The sequence below is a fragment of the Trematomus bernacchii genome, unplaced genomic scaffold, assembly GCF_902827165.1.
Source record: "Trematomus bernacchii unplaced genomic scaffold, fTreBer1.1, whole genome shotgun sequence".
NCBI classification, from domain to species: Eukaryota; Metazoa; Chordata; class Actinopteri; order Perciformes; family Nototheniidae; genus Trematomus; species Trematomus bernacchii.
In genome coordinates, this window is record NW_022987696.1 from 374,144 (window position 1) to 397,094 (window position 22,951).

General features: G+C 44.7%; 1 protein-coding gene across 1 annotated transcript; it reads left to right on the forward strand.

The window, feature by feature from the left end:
- Positions 1 to 7,746: 7,746 nt before the first annotated feature.
- On the forward strand, positions 7,747 to 21,599 carry LOC117489263 (stonustoxin subunit alpha-like). Its single transcript, XM_034138468.1, has 6 exons — positions 7,747 to 7,811; positions 8,091 to 8,210; positions 8,327 to 8,346; positions 11,318 to 11,555; positions 12,872 to 12,918; positions 20,984 to 21,599. Exons 1-6 carry the CDS (start codon positions 7,747 to 7,749, stop codon positions 21,526 to 21,528), a joined length of 1,035 nt encoding a protein of 344 aa, XP_033994359.1. The 3' UTR covers positions 21,529 to 21,599.
- The last annotated feature ends 1,352 nt before the right edge of the window (positions 21,600 to 22,951 follow it).

Here is a 22,951-nt window from a genome sequence, read left to right on the forward strand (position 1 = left end):
TATCTGTTGATCATCAACTAATGCTTAGTTACTTGTCGGTTTGAACGGTGCTACTAAATGTCAACTGATGACTTATAGAGTGTTAACTATGGACTATCAAAATAAAGTGTCACCTAAATATGTGTATTCTTTACTGTCGGGTCACTTATTACAGGTTCAGCGAGCTGCACGAGACTGACGGGCTGTGAGGAGAGGGAGAGGAAAAGAGAGCACCCCGTTTAGTTTTCCCATTTTATTATCCAGAATGACTTTAAACTTTTGAATAAAGTAGTTAATCTACTATTAGTAGTTTGTTTAAATGCATTACTTATCTTGTTTTTTTTCATGAACATAAAATAAATCTCACGTACCCCCTGCAGTACTCCAACGTACCCCTAGGGGTCCGCGTACCCCCATTTGTGAACCACTGACCTAGAGGCCTGAAGGTCATAGGTCATACGGATACAGGCTAAATGCTGCAGATTACTCTCCATCTGACTTCAGTTCATCCTCTCTCTCTCTCATCCTCCCTCTCTCTCTCTCTCTCTCTCATCCTCCCTCTCTCTCTCTCTCTCTCATCCTCCCTCTCTCTCTCTCTCTCTCTCTCTCTCTCTCATCCTCCTCCCTCTCTCTCTCTCTCTCTCTCTCATCCTCCCTCTCTCTCTCTCCATATATCCATTGCTGTTGTAAGCAGTTCTTACATGAAGCCTTGTTCTAGTGCTTCCATGTGCAGAGAAGCTCTGACTGGTCGCTGCTACTGGGAGGTCGAGTAGAGCGTAAGGGTTTATATATCAGTGACTTACAGAGGAATCAGCAGGAGAGGAGACAGTGAGGACTGTTCCTCTTCAGGTCTGAGAGTCTCTCCTCAGTGTCTCTGGTTCCTCTGCAGGTCTGAGAGTCTCTCCTCAGTGTCTCTGGTTCCTCTGCAGGTCTGAGAGTCTCTCCTCAGTGTCTCTGGTTCCTCTGCAGGTCTGAGAGTCCTCTCCTCCGTGTCTCTGGTTCCTCTGCAGGTCTGAGAGTCTCTCCTCAGTGTCTCTGGTTCCTCTGCAGGTCTGAGAGTCTCTCCTCAGTGTCTCTGGTTCCTCTGCAGGTCTGAGAGTCTCTCCTCAGTGTCTCTGGTTCCTCTGCAGGTCTGAGAGTCTCTCCTCAGTGTCTCTGGTTCCTCTGCAGGTCTGAGAGTCTCTCCTCAGTGTCTCTGGTTCCTCTGCAGGTCTGAGAGTCTCTCCTCAGTGTCTCTGGTTCCTCTGCAGGTCTGAGAGTCTCTCCTGACGACAGAAACTGACTGCAGATCAGCTGCTGAAATCAGTTCAGTGTGTTCACCATCACACACATCTGTCTCACACTCAGACACAGAACATTCATCTGATTTCTTCTCTGTGAAAATCAACCTCTTAACTCTTAATGATAAACATCAAAAAGTGTAGAAACTTCTATCACTGAGTTTTATATTTAGTTGATCCCACATGTTTTAGAGAAAAGTGTCATTTCTATTCAAGGTCAAGGTGTGTTTCCTCTGGTCTCTATAATAATAATTGAACAGCGTGCAGTGATGAGCAGGTGCCCGGACGGCCTCAGGCGTGTCAAGTTTCTTTAGTCGACACGTATAAATCCTCTAAAATGAGCCGTTTCTCACTTCTCTAAAAGTCGACTCCTCGGTCCTCCGGTAGTGACCCGGAAATCGATGTCAGCGCGTCTATGTCCATCTTGAAGGACATCTCATTTCTATAAACGCACATCGAGGGTCGAGCGTCGAGGAGGCTCTCTGGAGGAGCCATAACCGAGGATACACTGATGTAGAGGAGAGATGAGAGAGGAGAGAGGAGAGAGGAGATAGGGAGAGGAGAGAGGAGATAGGGAGAGGAGAGGAGAGATAGGGAGAGGAGAGAGAAGATAGGGAGAGGAGAGGAGAGATGAGCGAGGAGAGGAGAGATAGGGAGAGAAGAGAGGAGAGAGGAGATAGGGAAAGGAGAGAGGGGATTTTATACGTTAACTGGATTTCTTATGACGCTGATTTTTAAATGCTTTGACTAGTGATTGCCTTGAAGTAAATCTTTAAGCTGCAAGCTGGTTTTGATTGTATAGTTTGATAAATGAGATTAACTAATGATTAAATGTTAAAACATATTAGTTTAAAAATGTTTTGCTGTTATGTATCTGTGATTTTATATGTGTTCGTTATTATGCTTTTGACAAAAGATGCTCCAAACACCGACGAGAGATGATTTCTCTGTTCTGATTGGCTGTCTCAATCATTGTGATTGAATGTTTCAATCTTATCATGTTGTTCTTAATGTGATTGTTATTGATGTAATTGATGTTGTGTAAGTCCACACTCAAATCTGAAGATTCCCATTGATTTAAGTTGAACCAAATATTATTAGACTAAGGTTTTGTTTATCAAAATTGATAAAAAGAGAGGAACTGTTGGGGAAATATTTTCCAAGGCCCATAACTGTGACCCAGTGTATCAGTGTGTCCTGACTGAGCGCACACACCTGTAACCTTGGCTGCTGTGCTCTCAGTGTGTTGTCTCCTTGTTCCTGCCTGTTGGCGTCATCTGATAGAGGTGTTATCATTCTATCTTGTTATCCACAATGTTGATTATTCTCTCTGAACTAGCTAAACACATGGGTCTGGGGTAGAGTTCTTCAGAATTGATTGTAGCATCTCAACTGTGTGGTCAGACCACGACCCGTGACATGTCTTGTGAATTCTCCGGCTGAAGCTCCAAATAAACCGTCAGTGTTTGCCATCAAAGCTCCAGCTCTCCTCGTGTCTCTTTGAGTCCTGACTCCCATTGCTTCAGAAGTTTCCTCCACAATGCGTAAATCGTGAGAGAATTATAATATATATGGTGGAAAGTAATGCGTAAAAGGTAAAGGTATAAATAATAGACTCAGGGACAGTTTCAATCAGACTATTGACCACCTGAGCTCTGTGAAGAACATCCATGAGAATTCATCTGTTCTCATCAAACTATTTATTTATCTAAATAGTTATCACCGTGATAAACCTTATTTAATTTAATCTTACTGTACAATATTACATTTTACATTCTGTTCTTGTATATATCATTTTCTATTTACGTGTATATAGACTAAATATAGAAACATTTAAAGTAATGCAGAAATGGTAATCAAAATATTGAAGTTGTATTGGTACATTTAGTTTGGCACACAACACAAGACAAAGTCAGAGGTTGAAACATATGACCAATAGGAAATGTAATCAGTAACCCCATTCAAGTATCACAATAAGTACAACAACTTGATTTAACCCCAGTTACTTGTGGATGAGCCCAATATTCAATGCAAAGCAAATAAAAGACAAGAGAACATACTGAATATCATATATCAAGCATCATCAGTATTTCTGTTTAACCTGTTTAGCCCTGAGCCTGTTTTTCAGGTCTCAGGCTCGAAAATATCAAATGACCATAACTTCACTTCTAAAAGGGTTAAATTAATCATCTTTTTTCTCAAAGCAATGATAAACCTGTGAGTTGGATGTAGAAGAGTCAGAATCAATATAGAATTTGGTAACACTTTATATTAAGGTACACAAATTCACCATGAACTAGTTGTTAATTAACATGCATATTAGCAGTATATTGGCTCTTTATTAGTCATTATAAAACACTTATTAATGCCTTATTCTACATGACCATATTCTCCCAGTAATAGGTCATTAGTTGAGAGTTTTTCCTCAATAACCCTCTAATTAGTGCTTATTTATTGCAAGTAAGGAAGTTGTTGTACATGAGTTTTGGTCTTAATATGCTCTGCTCAATATGGGCCTAATAAGGCAGTAGTGCCACAAGAATAGTAATTCTCCCTTAATAACACAACAAATATGATCTATTCTTATGTAACAAGACAGGAAACTATAAGTGTTAATTATGTCTAAATAACTCAAAATTAGGCATTTATATCTAAGAACATGTTCCCTATTCTAAAGTGAAGTCTTGTTCATAACCAATAAGCTAGTAGTTTGACTCTAATTGACCTGAACAGGTTCCCTATTCTAAAGTTGCCTCCTCTTCACACTTTGTAAATACATGATAGCACACAACTACTGAAATTAACCTCAACAGCACATGAACAATGTAGGCACACTTTGAAATATCTGTTTTATTAATGACCCACTATAGAGAGGTTCAGACACATACCAAAAAATGTCAAGTTTCTCCAAGGCTGAGAACACATGCAGCCTGTACTTTTTAATAAAAACAGATTTTTAACAGATTGTATATATTTGTGATCATACTGTGTGACCTGCTTGTATGTACTTACACAATAGGTGTACTGTTCTCTCTATGTGTTGTACTGTCTCAGTGTGAACATAGATTAAAGAGCCAGCCAAACTCTTTTGAGAGCCAGGGAATTAGCAGCCATGCTCCTTTATTGACTTATTTGCAGTCCACTGACATTCCAACGGAGTGAAACTATAAAAAAAGACGATACAAGGCACTTAATGATCTCATACATGCAAGTGTAACATACACAGATTAACACATAGGACCGCTAAGTGTAAACAAGGTAAATATAGCTAATGCTAGCTGTGCAATAAGCATGTGTACAGGCTAGTATGGCTAACGCTAGCATGTATGCTAACGCTAGCATGTATGCTAACGCTACCGTGTATGCTAATATTTATTTATTTATTTTGTTTAGTGCGAAAGTGTAATCTGATCTGACAAAATATATTAATCACCACTATTTAACACATGTCTGGTCATTGGAAATATAAAAAACAATCATTAATTGTACATCTGTAAACATCTGGTTATTCAATTAAAAGTTCATCTTTGTACGAGAGCTGGGAGAACATGTCCGTCAGTCTTCCTGACTCGTTCTCCTCCTCCCTTTATGACACCGAGTGTCTCCCTTACGCAAAGAAAATATATTTCCCCATATATTAACTGTCAATATATTGCATTATTTTGTTTTCTGATTTACTGGTTAATTGAAAAGATTTAATAAAGGAAATCTTGCTGTTGGCTACACCAACTGATACTGATTAATAATCAACATGAAAAACATATTTATTCATATCTACAAAATATATTGAAGATATATAGAATAATATATTGTGTTAATATATTACAATATATTGATATATAGAATAATATATTGTGTTAATATATTGCAATATATGGGATAATACATCAGTAATTGCCGCTTTCCATATATTGAGTAATATATGTAAATATATATAATATATTGGTTGTGTATATATGTGAACATACATTTACTGTATATTAACATTTATATGGGGACATGTATATACTCTATATTCAGATTTATATGGGGACATGTATGTAGTATATATTCACAATTATATGGGGACATGTATGTAGTATATATTCACAATTATATGGGGACATGTACTATATATATTCACAATTATATGGGGACATGTACTATATATATTCACAAATATATGGGGACATGTATGTACTATATATTCAGATTTATATGGGGACATGTATGTACTATATATTCAGATTTATATGGGGACATGTACTATATATATTCACAATTATATGGGGACATGTATGTACTATATATTCACAATTATATGGGGACATGTACTATATATATTCACAAATATATGGGGACATGTATGTACTATATATTCAGATTTATATGGGGACATGTATGTAGTATATATTCACAATTATATGGGGACATGTATGTAGTACATATTCACAATTATATGGGGACATGTACTATATATATTCACAATTATATGGGGACATGTATGCGCTATATATTCACAATTATATGGGGACATGTATGCACTATATATTCAGATTTATAAAAGACCATGTACGTGCCATATATTCTGAACATGAGTGCAATATGTTCACAATGAGGAGAAATGCATGTTCTGATAAAAAAAATCTTTCATTTAATTTCAAACCTTTATTTATGCAGGTGAATCCCATTGAGATCATTGATCTCTTTTTCAAGGGTGACCTGCTGCAAGTAGGTTCCACATGAATACATATAAACATAACAGAAAAACAAAAAAGGACATCATACAGCATATTTACAGTGACTACAGTTTACATAGCTAGTAACATTTACAGGTTCCAACAGTTTCCGATTGGATAGCATCTATCCTTGCTTTAAAAACATTTAGTGGAACCAAATTGCTCAGCTTCCATTCCTTTTGCAGACTGTTCCAAGTTAGCGGAGCTGCGCATCTAAAAGCTATCTTCCCTAAGACAGTCCTAGCAGTTGGCACATTTAATAAAACCACAGCATTCGATCTCAGGCAGTTGCCACTTACAATTCGCCGTGAGATCAGGGAGCAGATATAAGATGGTAGTTTATCCAACATGGCTTTGTATATAAAAATGTACCAGTGACTGAGCCTCCGTACAGTTAGTGAAGGCAAACCTGCCCTTGCTGTGTGTGTGTGTGTGTGTGTGTGTGTGTGTGTGTGTGTGTGTGTGTGTGTGTGTGTGTGTGTGTGTGTGTGTGTGTGTGTGTGTGTGTGTGTGTGTGTGTGTGTGTGTGTGTGTGTGTGTCGTTCGGGTGCACTGCGACAGCATTTAGCACTACATCGAGATTAAGATTAAACTAACTTCTTTTGGGAACACATATATCTATGGAGTTGGCCAGATGTGTGTAAATTACTGTTCATGGTAATTTGAAAACAAATGCCGTTGTTGGACACACCGAACATACACACACACGGCGGAGCTGAGCAGATCACATACACACACACATCATGCGCCTTTGTGACCGGACATTTCCTTCATACAACGAGTAATAGGGGGAATAATCGGGCAGTTCGATGTGTGTGTGTGTAGAGGTGTGTGTGGTTGAAACGTAGCAGCCTGCAGTGGTGAACACAGTGAAGGCGGTGTGTACGCGCTGGTGCTGCACTTCTCAGAGGCTGCCTCCTGATGCTGCAGCCATTTCATGAAGTGAAGAAGGTTTTACAAATAAAAACATAGCTCTACACCCCTGGCCGCAATGTCCTTAAAAGGAAGTCCGAGTTCGAAATATATCTAAAATAATGTATGCACTGCCATTTCCCCACATAAACATAACAGTCTGCGATGAAACGGTTGTCTCCTGTGTGCTCCACTTCCTATTGGCGCACCGGTAACTTTCTCGTGCGCACAAGAGGCTGAGACCTTATGCTGACCAATTTAGATTTATTTTGTATGTTTTGGATGAAATCATATGACTGGTATAGGTGCGGGAAAAAAAAAAAAAAGTGATATATTGATTTTTATATATTTATAATTCTGCAAATATTACGATAAACTCACAGCTATTTCGCGGCCCGGCAGTAACACCTCCCGGACCGGGGGGTTGGGAACCCCTGCTCTAGTGGGACGCTAAAGAAGAACTGGACATCTGAAACTGATGTGAAGCTAAAGAAAGAGCAAACTGATCCATGAACTGGAACCAGAGAGAATCTGCTATAACTCACTTTGTTCATTTTGACTTGTTTGTATCAGGAAGCAGCGGAAGAAGAAGAGACCTAAACGTAAACCTAAACCTGGACCTGAAGATGGACCTGGACCTGGATCCAGCTGTGTGTCCATGAAGAGTGACAGGTCTATGGATCCCCCTATTGTCTTTAAATCTGGACTTCCTGCAGAGGGAAGGTGTGAAATTGTTTAAAATGTGAGCTTGATCATAAATCCAATAAAAAGAAGAGCACAAAGATGAATTCTTCTTTATTCGTATCAGGATCCAGAGACCTGGACCTGGACCTGGACCTGGATCCAGCTGTGTGTCCATGAAGAGTGACTTTTCTATGGAGTCTCCTCCTTACTTTAAAGCTGGACAAAGTGCTGATGAAAGGTAAGCATTTAAAACTGGACTCTGTTACCATCTGACTCTCTTTGGAGAAGAGTCAATCCTGCTCCAACGTACCTCTCTTGAGTTGGTTTCTAATGACTTCTATTTATATTATGAATCATATAATGAGCAAAGACAGATGACTCTACCAAATTAAGACATTAATCATGGATTGTTTTAGACGACCCCCCCCCCTTCTGTTTGACGGCAGGCAGCGAGCTGTTAATGGCATGAAGGGCGGTGTGAGGTGTCTGGTGGTTTTATTACTCTGTTCTTTATCAGTATCAGGATCCAGCAGCAGAGACCTGGACCTGGACCTGGACCCCGCTGTGAGTCCATGAAGAGTGACTTTTCTATGCAGTCTCCTATGAACTTTAAAGCTGGACAAAGTGCTGATGAAAGGTAAGAATTTCAAACTGGACTCTGTTACTATCTGACTCTCTTTGGAGAAGGCACCACAGATTGGTTCAGATCAGGCTCCAGATAATAATGGGGCTTTCTGTTCCTCGCACCATCAGCTGCTGGGAGGCTTCTGATGGTCGGACGCTTTCAGGCCTCAGTAATGTTGGCCCCCCCCTGCCTGCTGAGCCACAGCACATAGAGCGAAATGAGGCATGGCTAAAATGCATGATCTGTTTGGTATTTTGAAAACAGAAACGTATAAATATACCTTATATAGGTATGGCCCTACAATATATCATTTAAATATAGCATGATAGGTCCACTTTAAGTTTTCCGCACTCTCTCAATATCTGAGTTAGATGGTCCGTGAGTGTTTTTTTATTGGTTAAGTGGTCCTTGGTATGAAAAAGTTTGAGAAACACTGCGCTAGTGGATTGTCAACGGGGGATTCTCGCTGCGGGGAAATTATACAGATGGCTAGCCCGCCCCTGAAAAATGTCTATGCACACGTTATTATTAATAATAATAATTTAAAAAATAGATTAAAAAAATATATATATATTTTTTTAATTTTCAATTTTAATTTTGTAATCATCTCACGACCCCCACTCGGGGTCTCGCGAATTTTGGACAGGAGCCTCAAGTGATAAAAACTGGACTCAACCACAGAGTTGATCTGTTTATCTCATTTAAAAGCACTGTCGATTTTGACGCCCAGATTAGTGACCATGGGTTTTGCATACTGTTGCAGGGAACCCAGGTCAATGGAAGGGACTTCACCATTTGGTCCAAACTCAATGACCTCCGTTTTGCTCTCATTTATATTTAAAAAGTTTAGCGCCATCCAGGCCTGTATGTCATTAAGACAGTCAACCAGGGCCATCAGAGAGCTGGTGTTTTTTTTAGGGGTAGGTATATTTGGGAGTCGTCCGCATAAAGGTGGTACCTTGGGGAATCCACAGGATAGGGGGGCAGAAGACGATGCAAATTCACCAAGCCTAACAGAGAAGGATCTCTGGGACAGATAGGACCTGAACCACTCTAAGGCAGTGCCCCTGATACCCACACAGTGCTCTAGACCAGAGATAAGGATGGAGTGGTCAATCGTATCAAAGGCAGCTGTGAGGTCTAAGAGCATAAGGATGGCAGAGTCACCAGAGTCTGTAGTGACCAGGAGGTCATTGAATACTGTTAGAAGGGCAGACTCGGTACTGTGAAGCGCTTTAAAACCGGACTGAAAAATATCAAAAATATTGTGTGCATGTATAAAAGACTGCAGCTGTAAGAGTACGGTTTTCTCCAATATTTTTGAAATAAAAGGAAGCTTCGAGATGGGTCTGTAATTTGAGAAGACAGAAGTGTCCAGATTTTTTTTTTTTTATCAGGGGTGCCACAACCGCTTGTTTAAAATAAACTGGCACAGAACCGGACTCTAGGCTGCTATTTATAATTGTATGGACATTAGATCCAATAGTGTCCCATATCTCTTTAAAAAGTCGAGGAGGGACTGGGTCTGTGGGACAAGATGAGGGTTTTAATTTAGCAACAATGTCACTAAGAGATGACAACGACACAGGTCCAAACTGCTGGAAGACAGCAGTGCATGTGATGTCAATGGAGGGGTCAAAAGAGGGTGGTGAGATACAGGCTCTAATAGTGGAGATCTTGTCTATAAAATAGCAGAGACATTTTTCACACACCTCAGTTGAAGCTTCAATACAAGTGGATAAAGGAGAGTTTAACATAGCATCAATGGTTTTAAAAAGAACACGAGGTTTGTTTAAATTACTAGAAATAATATCAGAAAAGTAACTCATCTTTTCAGCTTTTACAATGGTCTGATTGGTTCTCCAACTCTCTTTTAAAATGTCATGAGCTACATGAAGCTTGTCCTTCTTCCACCTGCGCTCAGCCTGCCGGCATTCACGCCTGGCAGCACGAGTGACTTCATTGAACCAGGGTTCAGATTTAGCTCTGGGGCGCATGAGTTTCAGGGGAGCAACAATGTCAAGAGCTCCAGTGCAGGAAGAGAGAAAGGCTGAGGTTAATTGCTCAGTGTCCAGGGAGTCAGAGGACATAGTATCAGACTGGGCTAGGTTTACAAATGCAGGGGAGAAACTAGCAGCAGTGGAAGGTTTCATCATACGACCGTGACGGACAGGAGCGCATGATTTAAGACTATGACAGCAGTGATCTGATAAAGCTGCCTCACACACATTTACATTTGAAATGGGCAGACCATGGGATAAGACTAGGTCTAATGTGTGCCCATGCTCTTGCGTGGGGCCAGAGACATGTTGTATGAAGTTAAAAGCATCTAGAACATCAAGAAAGTCTTTAGCTAGTGGTTTAGAGATACAACAGACATGCACATTAAAATCCCCGACAATTAAAACGCTGTCATAGTTTGTCACGATACCGGCCAATAGTTCAGAGAACTCCTTTATAAAGTATGTGTTGTACTTGGGCGGTCGGTAGACCACCGCACACAGTACAGGATGAATCCGTCCCAGCTCAAACAGGCTCAGTTCAAAGGAGGAGAATGAGATAGACGGCGTGGGTTTGCAGTATTAACTGCTCCTAAAGACAGTCGCTATACCTTCTCCACGACCCGTGGTCCGGGGACAATGAATGAAACTGCAGTCCGGAGGCAATAGCTCTGTAAAAGCAACAGACTCACCCGCAGATATCCAGGTTTCCGTTATAAAAAGCACATCCACAGCATGTGACGTGAAGAAGTCCTGGATGATGAAAGTTTTGTTTGCGATCGATCTCGCATTTATCAGCGAGCCTTTGGTTGGAACCGGGGCAACAGTCGTGTGAGTTTCACAGCCCAGCGACCGAAGGTTGCGGTGGTTCACTCCATCAGGGCAGGGGGGGGGGGGACCACGCTAGCCACTCTTTCACCCTGACTAGCCGGCCACTGCGTGTGCCTCGGCGTCTCCGGGGTAACGAGGGCCCGCCCCGGAGTAGGTGTGCAGGTACATCCGATAGAAGGGATGTTCCTGCTGTGGCTCAGTGGACAAAAACGTGGACAAAACGTGTGTGTGTGTGTGTGTGTGTGTGTGTGTGTGTGTGTGTGTGTGTGTGTGTGTGTGTGTGTGTGTGTGTGTGTGTGTGTGTGTGTGTGTGTGTGTGTGTGTGTGTGTGTGTGTGTGTGTGTGTTTTCAGGCTGTCAGGATGTCTGGTCAGAGAGGAAGGCTGTGTTTCTCTGGCTTCAGCTCTGAGCTCCAACCCCTCCCATCTGAGAGAGCTGGACCTGAGTAACAATCATCCAGGAGACTCAGGAGAGAAGCTGCTGTCTGCTGGACTGGAGGATCCACTCTGGAGACTGGAGACACTCAGGTATGGACACAGAAGAGGCTTCTCAATTCTTACATTTCCCCTCCTCGACTCCTCGGTCCTCCGGTAGTGACCCGGAAATGAATTTTAGCGCGCCATGTTGAAGAACATCTAATTTCTCTAAATGCACATCGAGGACCGAGCATCGAGCGTCGAGGAGGCTCTCTGGAGGAGCTCTAACCGAGGAGACACTGATGGCTCCTCCACGGTCCTCCACGGATGCATTTCCGGGAACGGTGGAGTCGTGACGCACGGCCGGACTTATCTCAGCCAATGACAGCTCTGCATGCATCCCCTGGATATTATTTTAGTAACTGCTTTCATCGCGACGGCTGTGAGGTGCAGAAAGCAGAGCAGTGTGTATAATATATATCACTCAGTATAACAGGCCTACTCTCTTTATTTGCTTTAGTTTAGTAGATATCTACAAACAAAGAGTCCAGATGTTTCTAAAACCATTTAGTGCTTCACATAATAAAATACACAACGGCTGTAGCCTGATGATATGCTTTAGGACCTGTTGTAGGTGCGTGTGGTACAGTGTGTGCGTAGATGCTGCGGACAGACGGGTCTCAGTTGGTTTGGTGTCCTCTGCTTACTTTTAATACTTGTAAATACAACTTTTGGCCCGTAATTTCAATTCCCCATTTCAGCGACCAGAGAGAGGGGGGGGGGGGGATATATCCAGTCTCTGATAGTGTTACGTTATTATGAGAGTGCTCTCATACTTTAATGTGTGTGTGTGTGTGTGTGTGTGTGTGTGTGTGTGTGTGTGTGTGTGTGTGTGTGTGTGTGTGTGTGTGTGTGTGTGTGTGTGTGTGTGTGTGTGTGTGTGTGTGTGTGTGTGTGTGTGTGTGTGTGTGTTGTGTGTGTGTGTCCGCATCTGTAGCCTGTTATTGTCTCATTATACCGCACTGTCAATGAATCAAAGTAAGTATATAAGTGGTCATGAACACATCTGTCCATCAGACAGAGGGCTGCTGTCATCATTAATGGACGTCTCTTTAAAATGACCGCTCAGAGGAGAGGAGTTCTCATTTCTCTAACCGCCTGCTGCTTCCCCTCCTCTCTCCTCGGCTCCCCTCCTCTCTCCTCGGTTCCCCTCCTCGACTCCTCCGCTCGCATCTCCTGTGGGCGGGACTAAGTCTCGTGGATAGGAGTCGAGGAGGGGAGTCGAGGAGGGGAGTCGAGGAGGGGAAATGTAAGAATTGAGAAGCCTCTAACGTCTCTGTCTCTGACTGAGGGACTCTGCTTCCAGTTTAATGGTGGATTTGAGTGAAGGTGTATGAAGTTGATTCTGACTGTGTTTCTTCCTGCAGGATGGACCATGGTGGACTGCAGTGGTTGAAACCTGGTCTGAGGAAGTGTGAGTGTGTTTTGAGTTTGATTCCTCAGAGCTGCACAGGTTACACTGCACATGAGATCCAGAAACACAACAAAGTGAACACAGAACCAACAGAACCAACAGATACACATTTCTTAACAGAAAGATCTCTTCTTCTTTTCACTGTTATAGGTATATTCTGATATTCAGGGTTTGGAGGGTTACTTTCAAATGTATTCAGCTCCAGTTCCTAAAGACCAGTTTAGAAATGTCCTCAGTGCGCTCCCCCCCACAGGCTCTGGTTACTGCATACAGAGAGTAACACAGGAACTAAAGGGGAACAGCAGATTGAGGCAGTGACATGTTCAAACTAACAGTAGAACTCACAAAGCAGAAATAAAACTCACCAGGTGTCCACCTGTGCATTTAAAGAAGAAGACTTAGGGTGCGTTCACACCAGCCTTTTATTGTCCGGTTGAATCGAACCCTGGTGCGTTTAGCCGCTTGGTGCGGTTCATTTGGGTCGGTGTGAACACAGTCCGAGACCTCTGAAGTGAACTAAACAACCGGACTCTGGTCCGCTAAAAGAGGTGGTCTCGGACCGCTTGCTTGTGAACTCTGGAGCGGTTCATTGCTGGTGTGAACGCAGTCCGCACCAAAACATAGGAAGCGTAGTATTTACGTGTCACAAGAACGCGGATGTCTTCAAAAATCTTTAGCGAAAGAGTCTTTCAAGACATCCGCGGTTGTTTAGTTAAAGAGTGAAGCAGAATTAAGTGTTGAACAGTGTCGTGTAAAGTAAAAATGCTCCGTCAACTAGGCTACATAAAATTAAGAACACCTGTCGTCGGTGAAACGCCCTCCTTACTGCAGAACGTCTCTCATTATATGTGTTATAATGTTTTTTAACGGACGTTGTCTGATTATATAATCATATGCGCGGGCCGCTAGTGTCTGTTGATCTCCAGATTAACAGCAGCATGAGATTAACCTGCCGAAAGTGCCGATGCTCTATGGCGGAGGCTCCGGTACAAATTGCCGGGATTTGCGTTTTTACCCCTTAATTTCTGACCAATGGTTGAACAGCATTTCTGTGCACATGACTTGTGTTTAAAGTTTATAGTCCGTTTGAGTTTTGCCCGTGTGAACGCAAACCGAACCTTCTGAAAAATGAAACGATGTAACAAACTGTGGTCTGGTGCGCACCAGAGAAGCGACTATTAGGTGTGAATGCACCCTGAAAGTAACGTCTCTGAGCACCAGGAGAAGTGCTTTATAAATACCATGTCTTTATTATTACTCTAAATGATAACCAAGAAGCAGATTCAGGCAGTTCCTCTACCTGTTCCAAGTACTGGACTACACATTACACTTTCTTTCAATCTCTAAAACACACTTTTTGAAAGCAGAGCTTATTTTCTCAGAACACTAAACACAATTCACACAAAGTGCAAAACCCCTGATATATCCTGCAGAAAGAAGCCCTGCAGCAGAACTCCAGAAACACTCACCAGAAGCTAACTGCTAACTGCTAACTGCTGCCCCACATGGCTCTCACTTCACTGACAGGACAAGACTCTGTGTCCAGCTACGCACTGTGGAGCTTCATCTGAAGCTACACTTCTACTTAAAGCTTCAACTTTATTCCTCCTGCTGAGGTAGATGGCCATTTTAGCCTGCCCCAACAAAAAATAAAAAACGGACTTTTGCACTTTTGCTTCTGGCTGTACCTACAACCCAAAATGAACATTGACTTAGAAAAAACCACATTAAACAAAATCAACATCTGAGCGAGTAACTGAAAAATACAAAGGAGTCGACCACATTCTGTAAAGCAATGAAAAATGTTTTCCCTCTGTACACAGAAAGGACAGGCATCAGACACTGTAGGGTTGATCACTGAAACAAACGCATTTACCGCTACCGCAGCGTGGAGAACCCTCCACTGGAGGTCCCCACCCCTCTTAGTCAGCGGAGGCTTGTAGAGCGCTCTCCACTCAGGCCTCTGAGCCTCCGTCAGGCCGGGCTCTCCACCGGGTGTCCACTCGCTCCTGGAGTCTGCTCTGATTCAGCACCTTTGTCACCAAATAATAAAAGGTTTTGTTGGACATGGTGCTAAACTTAAAATCAGTGACATTGTTCAACTTTAACAAAAAACCCTCACAACTGAGATCAGGAAAACATAGCATCTCTGGAAAAGAGTCATTGTCATTTGGAGACTTCAGTCCGTTGCCGTGAGCAGCGATCAGCGCCAGCTCTGATTGGCTGAGCTGCTGTTTCCAGCTCTGCAGCAGGAGGCTGACCACCCGGACTGACCTGAGGCTCAGACGTGAGGCCAGGCCTGCAGCGTTGTCCAGGCGGGGGCCACACACCTCCACCACCTGGCCCAGCGTGAGGATCCTCTCCTCACAGAGTCTCTGTTGTAGAGAAGGCCCTACTCCCCACACAAACCGAGATCCACGGACCACCGGCTCTCTGAGGAGCCAGAACAGTGAGCCACAGCACTCTGGTCTCTCTTTTCTGAGTAGTCCCCACACCTTGAAGAGACCTCCATAGAAACCCGAGAGATTATTCAGGCGTAATCCTTTCAGGTCCATTAGGAACAACGACTCAGCCAGACCCAGCCCACCACAGCGCTCCAATAAGGCCCGAGCTACGGGTCTCCAGACCAGGTCAGCAGGTCCAGTCAGGAACCTCTGGACGAACCGGAGCCTGAAAGCAGCCCCTCTGCTTGCCAGGTGAACCAGGCCATGTCCCCCCTCCTCCTTTGGCAGGATCAGGACGCTCTGAGGGACCCAGTGCATGCGATCCCAGAAGAAGTTTGGGGCGGAGTGGCGCAGCGGGCTGTGCGTTTGATCATCAGATCAAGGGGGCGTTGGGGAACTCCAGTTCGAAACCTGCTCCCGCCGCCACTGCGTCAGGCCGTTGTGTCCTTGGGCAAGACACTTCACCCGAATTTGCTCCTGTGGGTATTGTCCACAGTACATGTATGATACTAATGTGTACTTGTAAAGCGCCTTGATGACTTTGAGGTGTGAAGATGGGCGGTGTGGCGCAGTGGGCTGTGCATTGATCATCAGATCAAGGGGGCGAAACCCGCCGCCGCTGCGTCTGTAAAGCCGTTGTGTCCTTGGGCAAGACACTTCACCTGAATTTGCTCCTGTGGGTATTGTCCACAGTACATGACCGTTACATGTATGAATGTGTAATGTGTATCTGTAAAGCGCTTTGGGTCATGGAAAAAGCGCTATAAGGAATTATTATTATTAGAAGTCCACCATGAGAGCCTGCACCCTGGACAGCAGGTTTACGGGCGGGTCGGTGCATGCCAGCCGGTGAGCCAGCATGGAGGAAACAAGGTTGTTTAAAATAAGGATACGCCCTTTAAAGGAGAGGTGTCATGCTTTTCCGGTTATTACCCGTCCCCTTGTGTGTTATGAAGGTTTTTATGCATGTAAACGGTGTGCAGAGTCAAAACCCTCAAAGTACACCCTATAGCGAGTAAAACTCTAACACAGAAAATACCTCCCCAAAACGCCTCGTTGGAGATACGTCACTGTCCATTTGAGTCTTCCATTTCATTCCGGGTACGGCATGATGTCAAGCGGTACCCGGAACGAAATGGACCCATCCCGAAGAGCCGTTACGTTACGTCCGCGGAGCCGTTACGTTAAGCCCCCGCTGATTGGTCCAAATTGACCGATCCACGGACTTCCTCACACACACATCTGTGTGCAGGGAGCAGGCAGCTCAGCTGATTTCTCCTCCCTGGCTGCAGGCTGATAACAGACAGTTGGGATCGCGGCGAAATTCTCTCTGCAGACCCATTCTCTCTGCAGACCCATTCTCTCTGCAGACCCATTCTCTCTGCAGACCCATTCTCTCTGCAGACCCATTCTCACAGCGTTTATCAACCTTTTTCTTACTCAATATCAAGACACACTTATTGTTTTTACTTCGGCTGTGAGTTTGTGTGTGCTCAGGATGAATTTGGCTGTGTTTCGCTATGTATCCTAAACAAGGAAACAACACCTCCACGGAGCTCAGCGCGATTCACAACGTCCCGACCAATCAGAGCACACTGTGCTCACAGGGAGGGTGGGGGCTGGAGCTTTTGGAGCTACAACGAGCCGTTAAAGGCAGAGAGTGAAATTCAGTGAATACACGTAGTTTACAGAGATGCTGTTTGAGAAACCAATGTGAGTTTGGAAAAATGCACAATATAAATCTATTTTAGTAGACCTCAACAATGGAACTATGATCAGTGGAAATGGCCATGACACCTCTCCTTTAAAAGAAAGTTTGGGAAGGATCCACTTCCACTTCTTTAACCGGCCTTCCACTTTCTCTATAAGCCCGTCCCAGTTTTTCAAACAAAACGTGTCATCACCAAGATAAATACCCAGGTACTTTAACCCTGCCCTTTTCCAACCAAGGCTCCCAGGTAACAACAAGCTGTCAATGCTGCCCTCTCCTACTGCTAAGGCCTCACTTTTCCCCCAGTTCACTCGAGCAGATGAGATTTTGCAAAAATTGCTCACAGTTTCAGTTAAAACATTGATGTCATCTTGTTTTTTTAACAAAGACCATTATGTTGTCCGCATACGCAGACAATTTAAAAACATCCCTACAGCCAGGAAAAGAGAAACCCTGTAACTTTTACCTTAACCGGTGTAAAAAAGGCTCTATGGCCAGGGAGTAGAGCATCCCGGACAAAGAGCAGCCCTGTCGGATTCCTCTCTGAGCTTCAAAAGGAGCACACAAACTACCGTTTATCTTCAGTACACTCTCAATGTCCCTGTACAAGACCTGGATCTTGGCTATGAGACCAGAGCTGAACCCAAAAGCTTCCAGCGTCTGCCACAAGTACTGATGCTCAACTCGGTCAAAAGCCTTTTCCTGGTCTAGAGAAATCAGACCAAGCTCACAGCCCAATGAACCGGAGAGGTCCAAAACATCTGGAATTAGAGTCACGTTGTCAGTTATCAACCTGCTGGGTACACAGTATGTCTGGTCTACGTGAATGACATGCTCCATCACTTTTCTCAGCCTCGTTGCTAACACTTTGGAAAGCAGCTTGTAGTCGGTACAGAGTAGAGACACAGGACGCCAGTTCTTAATCTCCTGCAGGTCTCCTTTCTTAGGGAGGAGAGTGAGCACAGCTCTCCTGCAACTCAGAGGCAACCTCCCGTTACTTAGACTGTCTCTGAGCACACTCAGCAGGTCGTCTCCTATAACCGGCCAGAGAGCCTTATAGAAGTCTGCAGGCAGGCAGACATTTAGCTTATCTGCTAAGGAGAGGGCCCGCCAGATTCTTGACATTCAAGGCCTAGGAGACAGCAAGCCATCCCAGCTCATGGAGAAAATGCTGAATCTCCTGGGGGGGGGGAAGATCCCCGGATCTTGTTTATGGAGACGTTCCTGCGCCACTTGCCTTCCCAAGTTCAGACGGCGCTAGCCAACACGTCCATTACGGAGCCCCGCGCCTTGGCTGAAGAGGCTGACCGTTTTTTCCTGGCTACCCAGCAGTCCGGTGCAGAGGCGCTAGCTGTGACGCCCAGTGCCCCCTCACCAGTTAAGAAGGCTTGGGGGAGGCTGGACGCTACGGTGCCAAAACGGCGTGGAGACACAGGAGAGGGTTTTTTCCACGCGCGGTTCGGGGCCAGGGCGTATCGCTCCCTGCAGTTACAAACCTCCGGGAAACGGGGGAGCCGGCGCTCAGTAGTGGCCCTGAGCGTTGGCGGCACGAGCAGGCTTCTCTTCGTCAACGACAGAGTCTCGGGAAGTTTGTTTCTGTGTGACACGGGCGCTCAACGGAGTGTGGTTCCTGCGTCGAGGGAGGACGTCGCTCGTGGGGGACACGGACCACGGTTGACGACGGCTAATGGCGGCCCCATTCGCACGTACGGCGTGAGGCCTATGTGTTTGTGTATTGGAGGACAGCGGTTCAACTGGGATTTTGTGACGGCAGACATTTATTTTCCCCTCCTCAGGGCAGGCTCACGGACTCCTGGTGGACGTTAAAAATAAACGCTTGGTTGATGCCTTGACGTTTTCCTCCCTCGTGTGTACGCTCGGCAAGGCGGCGTACGACGGGCTGTCAGGCTCGCTGTCGGGGGCGGACACTTTTCTCAGGCTGTTGGCTGAATTTACAGACCTGACGCTGCCCACCTTCTCTGCGCTAACCACCAAGCATGGGGTGGAGCACCACGTCACCACCGAAGGTCCCCAAGTCTACGCCAGGGCCCGGCGGTTGAACCCTTCTTAGCTTGCAGTAGCGAGGGCGGAGTTTTCGACCACGGAACGCCTGGGTATTGTCCGTCGGTCTGACAATCCTTGGGCCTCTCCTCTGCACGTCGTTCCCAAGCCAAACGGCGGTTGGCGCCCGTGTGGGGATTACCGCCGTCTCAACGACGCCACGACACCTGACCGCTACCCGGCGCCGCACATTCAGGACTTTTCAGCGCATCTGGCCGGTACGCTGGTGTTTTCTAAAGTGGACCTGGTGCGTGGATACCACCAGGTGCCCATGCATCCCCTGGACATTCCCAAGACGGCAGTGATAACGCCGTTTGGACTTTTCGAGTTCCTGCGGATGCCTTTTGGGCTCAAGAATGCCGCTCAAACGTTCCAGCGCCTGATGGATTTGGTGCTGCGGGACTTGCCTTTTGTGTTCGTCTACCTGGACGACATACTCGTCGCCAGTGCTTCTGTGGAAGAGCACCTGTCCTACCTCCAAGCCCTTTTCACGAGGCGCAGCCAACACGGGTTGATAATCAATCATGCAAAGTGCCAGTTCGGGGTGTTTGACATTGACTTCCTTGGGCACCGCGTCACCAAAGGCGGTGCAGCACCCCTGCCGGCGAAGGTTGAGGCTGCTGCGGCGTTTCCTCGCCCGCTCACAGCTCGGTCGCTCCGTGAGTTCCTGGGGATGGTGACTTTCTATCACCGTTTCATTGCCCGGGCCGCCCACATTATGCGGCTGCTGTATGAGGCGTTGAAGGGTAAGGCCCCCATCCAGGAGATCGACTGGATGGCGGATGCTGAGGTGGCTTTTAAAGAGGTCAAGACCGCGCTGGCTCAGGCGGCCCTGTTGGCACACCCGTCATCCACGGCTCCCATCTCCATTACCACAGACGCATCGGACTACGCTGTCGGTGCAGTGCACGAGCAGTGGGTGGAGGGCGCTTGGCAGCCACTCGCCTTTTTCAGCCGTCAGTTGACGCCCAGGGAACGCAGGTACAGCGCCTTTGACCGAGAGCTCCTTGGACTCTGGCTGGCTGTGCGGCACTTCCGTTTTTTGCTGGAGGGCCGTGAGTTTTACAAAAGAGAAAAGGTGCTACATTCACGCACATTGTTACAGATGTGGAAAGGAAAACTTTGAGGAAAAGCTCCTCACTGGGTCTGACCTCTGCTCCTCCATCTCTCTCTCTCTCTCCTCCTCCCTCTCTCTCTCTCTCCATATATCCATTGCTGTTGTAAGCAGTTCTTACATGAAGCCTTGTTCTAGTGCTTCCATCCTGATTGCTGAGTCCACAGTAAAGCAGTTCAGTCTTTATGGTCATGTGACATGTGTATTTATGAATGGTTCATGTGTGTAGCATGTTTAATGGCAGTGTTTTGAAAATGGCAAACTAGTGAATATGTCAGATTTCTGTGTCTTACTTAGAGAACCGTGTGCAGTGTTTTACAAAAAGTGCAAAGTTGGGTGCAGAGCTGAAAATGTGTTTAGAGTTTTGAGCTCAGGCTCTTTGAGTGTGAGTTTAACTAATTATGCTTTATGTGAGATTTTAGTGTGTTAGCAACTGAAACTGTAATATCATTGAAACATGTTCCTGTGAAAGCTTCTTCACATGAGACTCTTTGGATAGTGACAGTATATCAACAGCTGGACGCTGATGCTGTTTCCCTTTTCTTATCTCTTATTTTACAATAATAAGTATTAGGTCTGAGATCATTGATGGATCACCTACTGATGAAGATCAGGTTGTTAGACATCATTCACAGTAAATATGAGACGTCAGTCTGAATGACTTCCTGTCAGTGATTGTCAGTAAAGTAGTTAATAAATGAACAGATGATAACCTGCAGCTGTTCTCTCCATCAGATGCCTGTGAACTGGAGCTGGACACAAACACAGTAAACAGGAACCTCAAACTGTCTGACAACAACAGGACAGTGACATATGTCAGATACGAGGAGCAGGTATATCCTTTTCATCCAGAGAGGTTTGACTTCTACGTACAGCTGATGTGTAGAGAAGCTCTGACTGGTCGCTGTTACTGGGAGGTCGAGTGGAGAGGAGTGGTTTTTATATCAGTAACTTACAGAGAAATCAGCAGGAGAGGAAAGAGAGAGGACTGTGAGTTTGGAAGGAATGATCAGTCCTGGACTCTGGAGTGCTCTGATGGTCGTTACTCAGTCAGGCACAATAAGACAGGAACATTCCTCTCCACCTCCTCCCACTCCTCCTCTGGTAGAGTAGCAGTGTATCTGGATCATGCTGCTGGCTCTCTCTCCTTCTACAGAGTCTCCTCTGGCACACTGATCCACATCCACACCTTCAGAGCCACATTCACTAAACCTCTCTATGCTGGGTTCGGGACTGGGCCACATGGTTCCTCAATATCTCTGGTTCCTCTGCAGGTCTGAGAGGAGAGAGGGGAGAGGAGAGATGAGCAAGGAGAGATAAGAGAGAGGAGATGGAGAGATGAGCGAGGAGAGATAAGAGAGAGGAGATGGAGAGATGAGCGAGGAGAGAGGAGAGAGGAGGGATAAGCGAGGAGAGATAAGAGAGAGGAGATGGAGAGAGGAGAGAGGAGAGAGGAGATAGGAGATAGGGAGAGGAGAGGAGATAGGAGAGAGGAGGGGATTTTATACCTTAGCTGGATCTCTTATGACGCTGATTTTTAAATGCTTTGACTAGTGATTGCCTTAAAGTAAATCTTTAAGCTGCAAGCTGGTTTTGATTGTATAGTTTGATAAATGAGATTAACTAATGATTAAATGTTAAAACATATTAGTTTAAAAATGTTTTGCTGTTATGTATCTGTGATTTTATATGTGTTCATTATTATGCTTTTGACAAAAAGATGCTCCAAACACCGACGAGAGATGAATTCTCTGTTCTGATTGGCTGTCTCGATCATTGTGATTGAATGTTTCAATCTTATCATGTTGTTCTTAATGTGATTGTTATTGATGTAATTGATGTTGTGTAAGTCCACACTCAAATCTGAAGATTCCCATTGATTTAAGTATTGAACAAAATATTATTAGACTAAGGTTTTGTTTATCAAAATTGATAAAAAGAGAGGAACTGTTGGGGAAATATTTTCCAAGCCCCCTAACTGTGACCCAGTGTATCAGTGTGTCCTGACTGAGCGCACACACCTGTAACCTTGGCTGCTGTGCTCTCAGTTTGTTGTCTCCTTGTTCCTGCCTGTTGGCGTCAGCTGATAGAGGTGTTATCATTCTATCTTGTTATCCACAATGTTGATTATTCTCTCTGAACTAGCTAAACACACGGGTCTGGGGGAGAGTTCTTCAGAATTGATTGTAGCATCTCAACCTGTGGTCAACTCACGGCCCGTGACATGTCTTGTGAATTCTCCGGCTGAAGCTCCAAATAAACCGTCAGTGTTTGCCATCAAAGCTCCAGCTCTCCTCGTGTCTCTTTGAGTCCTGACTCCAATTGTTTCAGAAGTTTCCTCCACAATGCGTAAATCGTGAGAGAATTATAATATATATGGTGGAAAGTAATGCGTAAAAGGTAAAGGTATAAATAATAGACTCAGGGACAGTTTCAATCAGACTATTGACCACCTGAGCTCTGTGAAGAACATCCATGAGAATTCATCTGTTCTCATCAAACTATTTATTTATCTAAATAGTTATCACCGTGATAAACCTTATTTAATTTAATCTTACTGTACAATATTACATTTTACATTCTGTTCTTGTATATATCATTTTCTATTTACGTGTACATAGACTAAATATAGAAACATTTAAAGTAATGCAGAAATGGTAATCAAAATATTGAAGTTGTTTTGGTACATTTAGTTTGGCACAC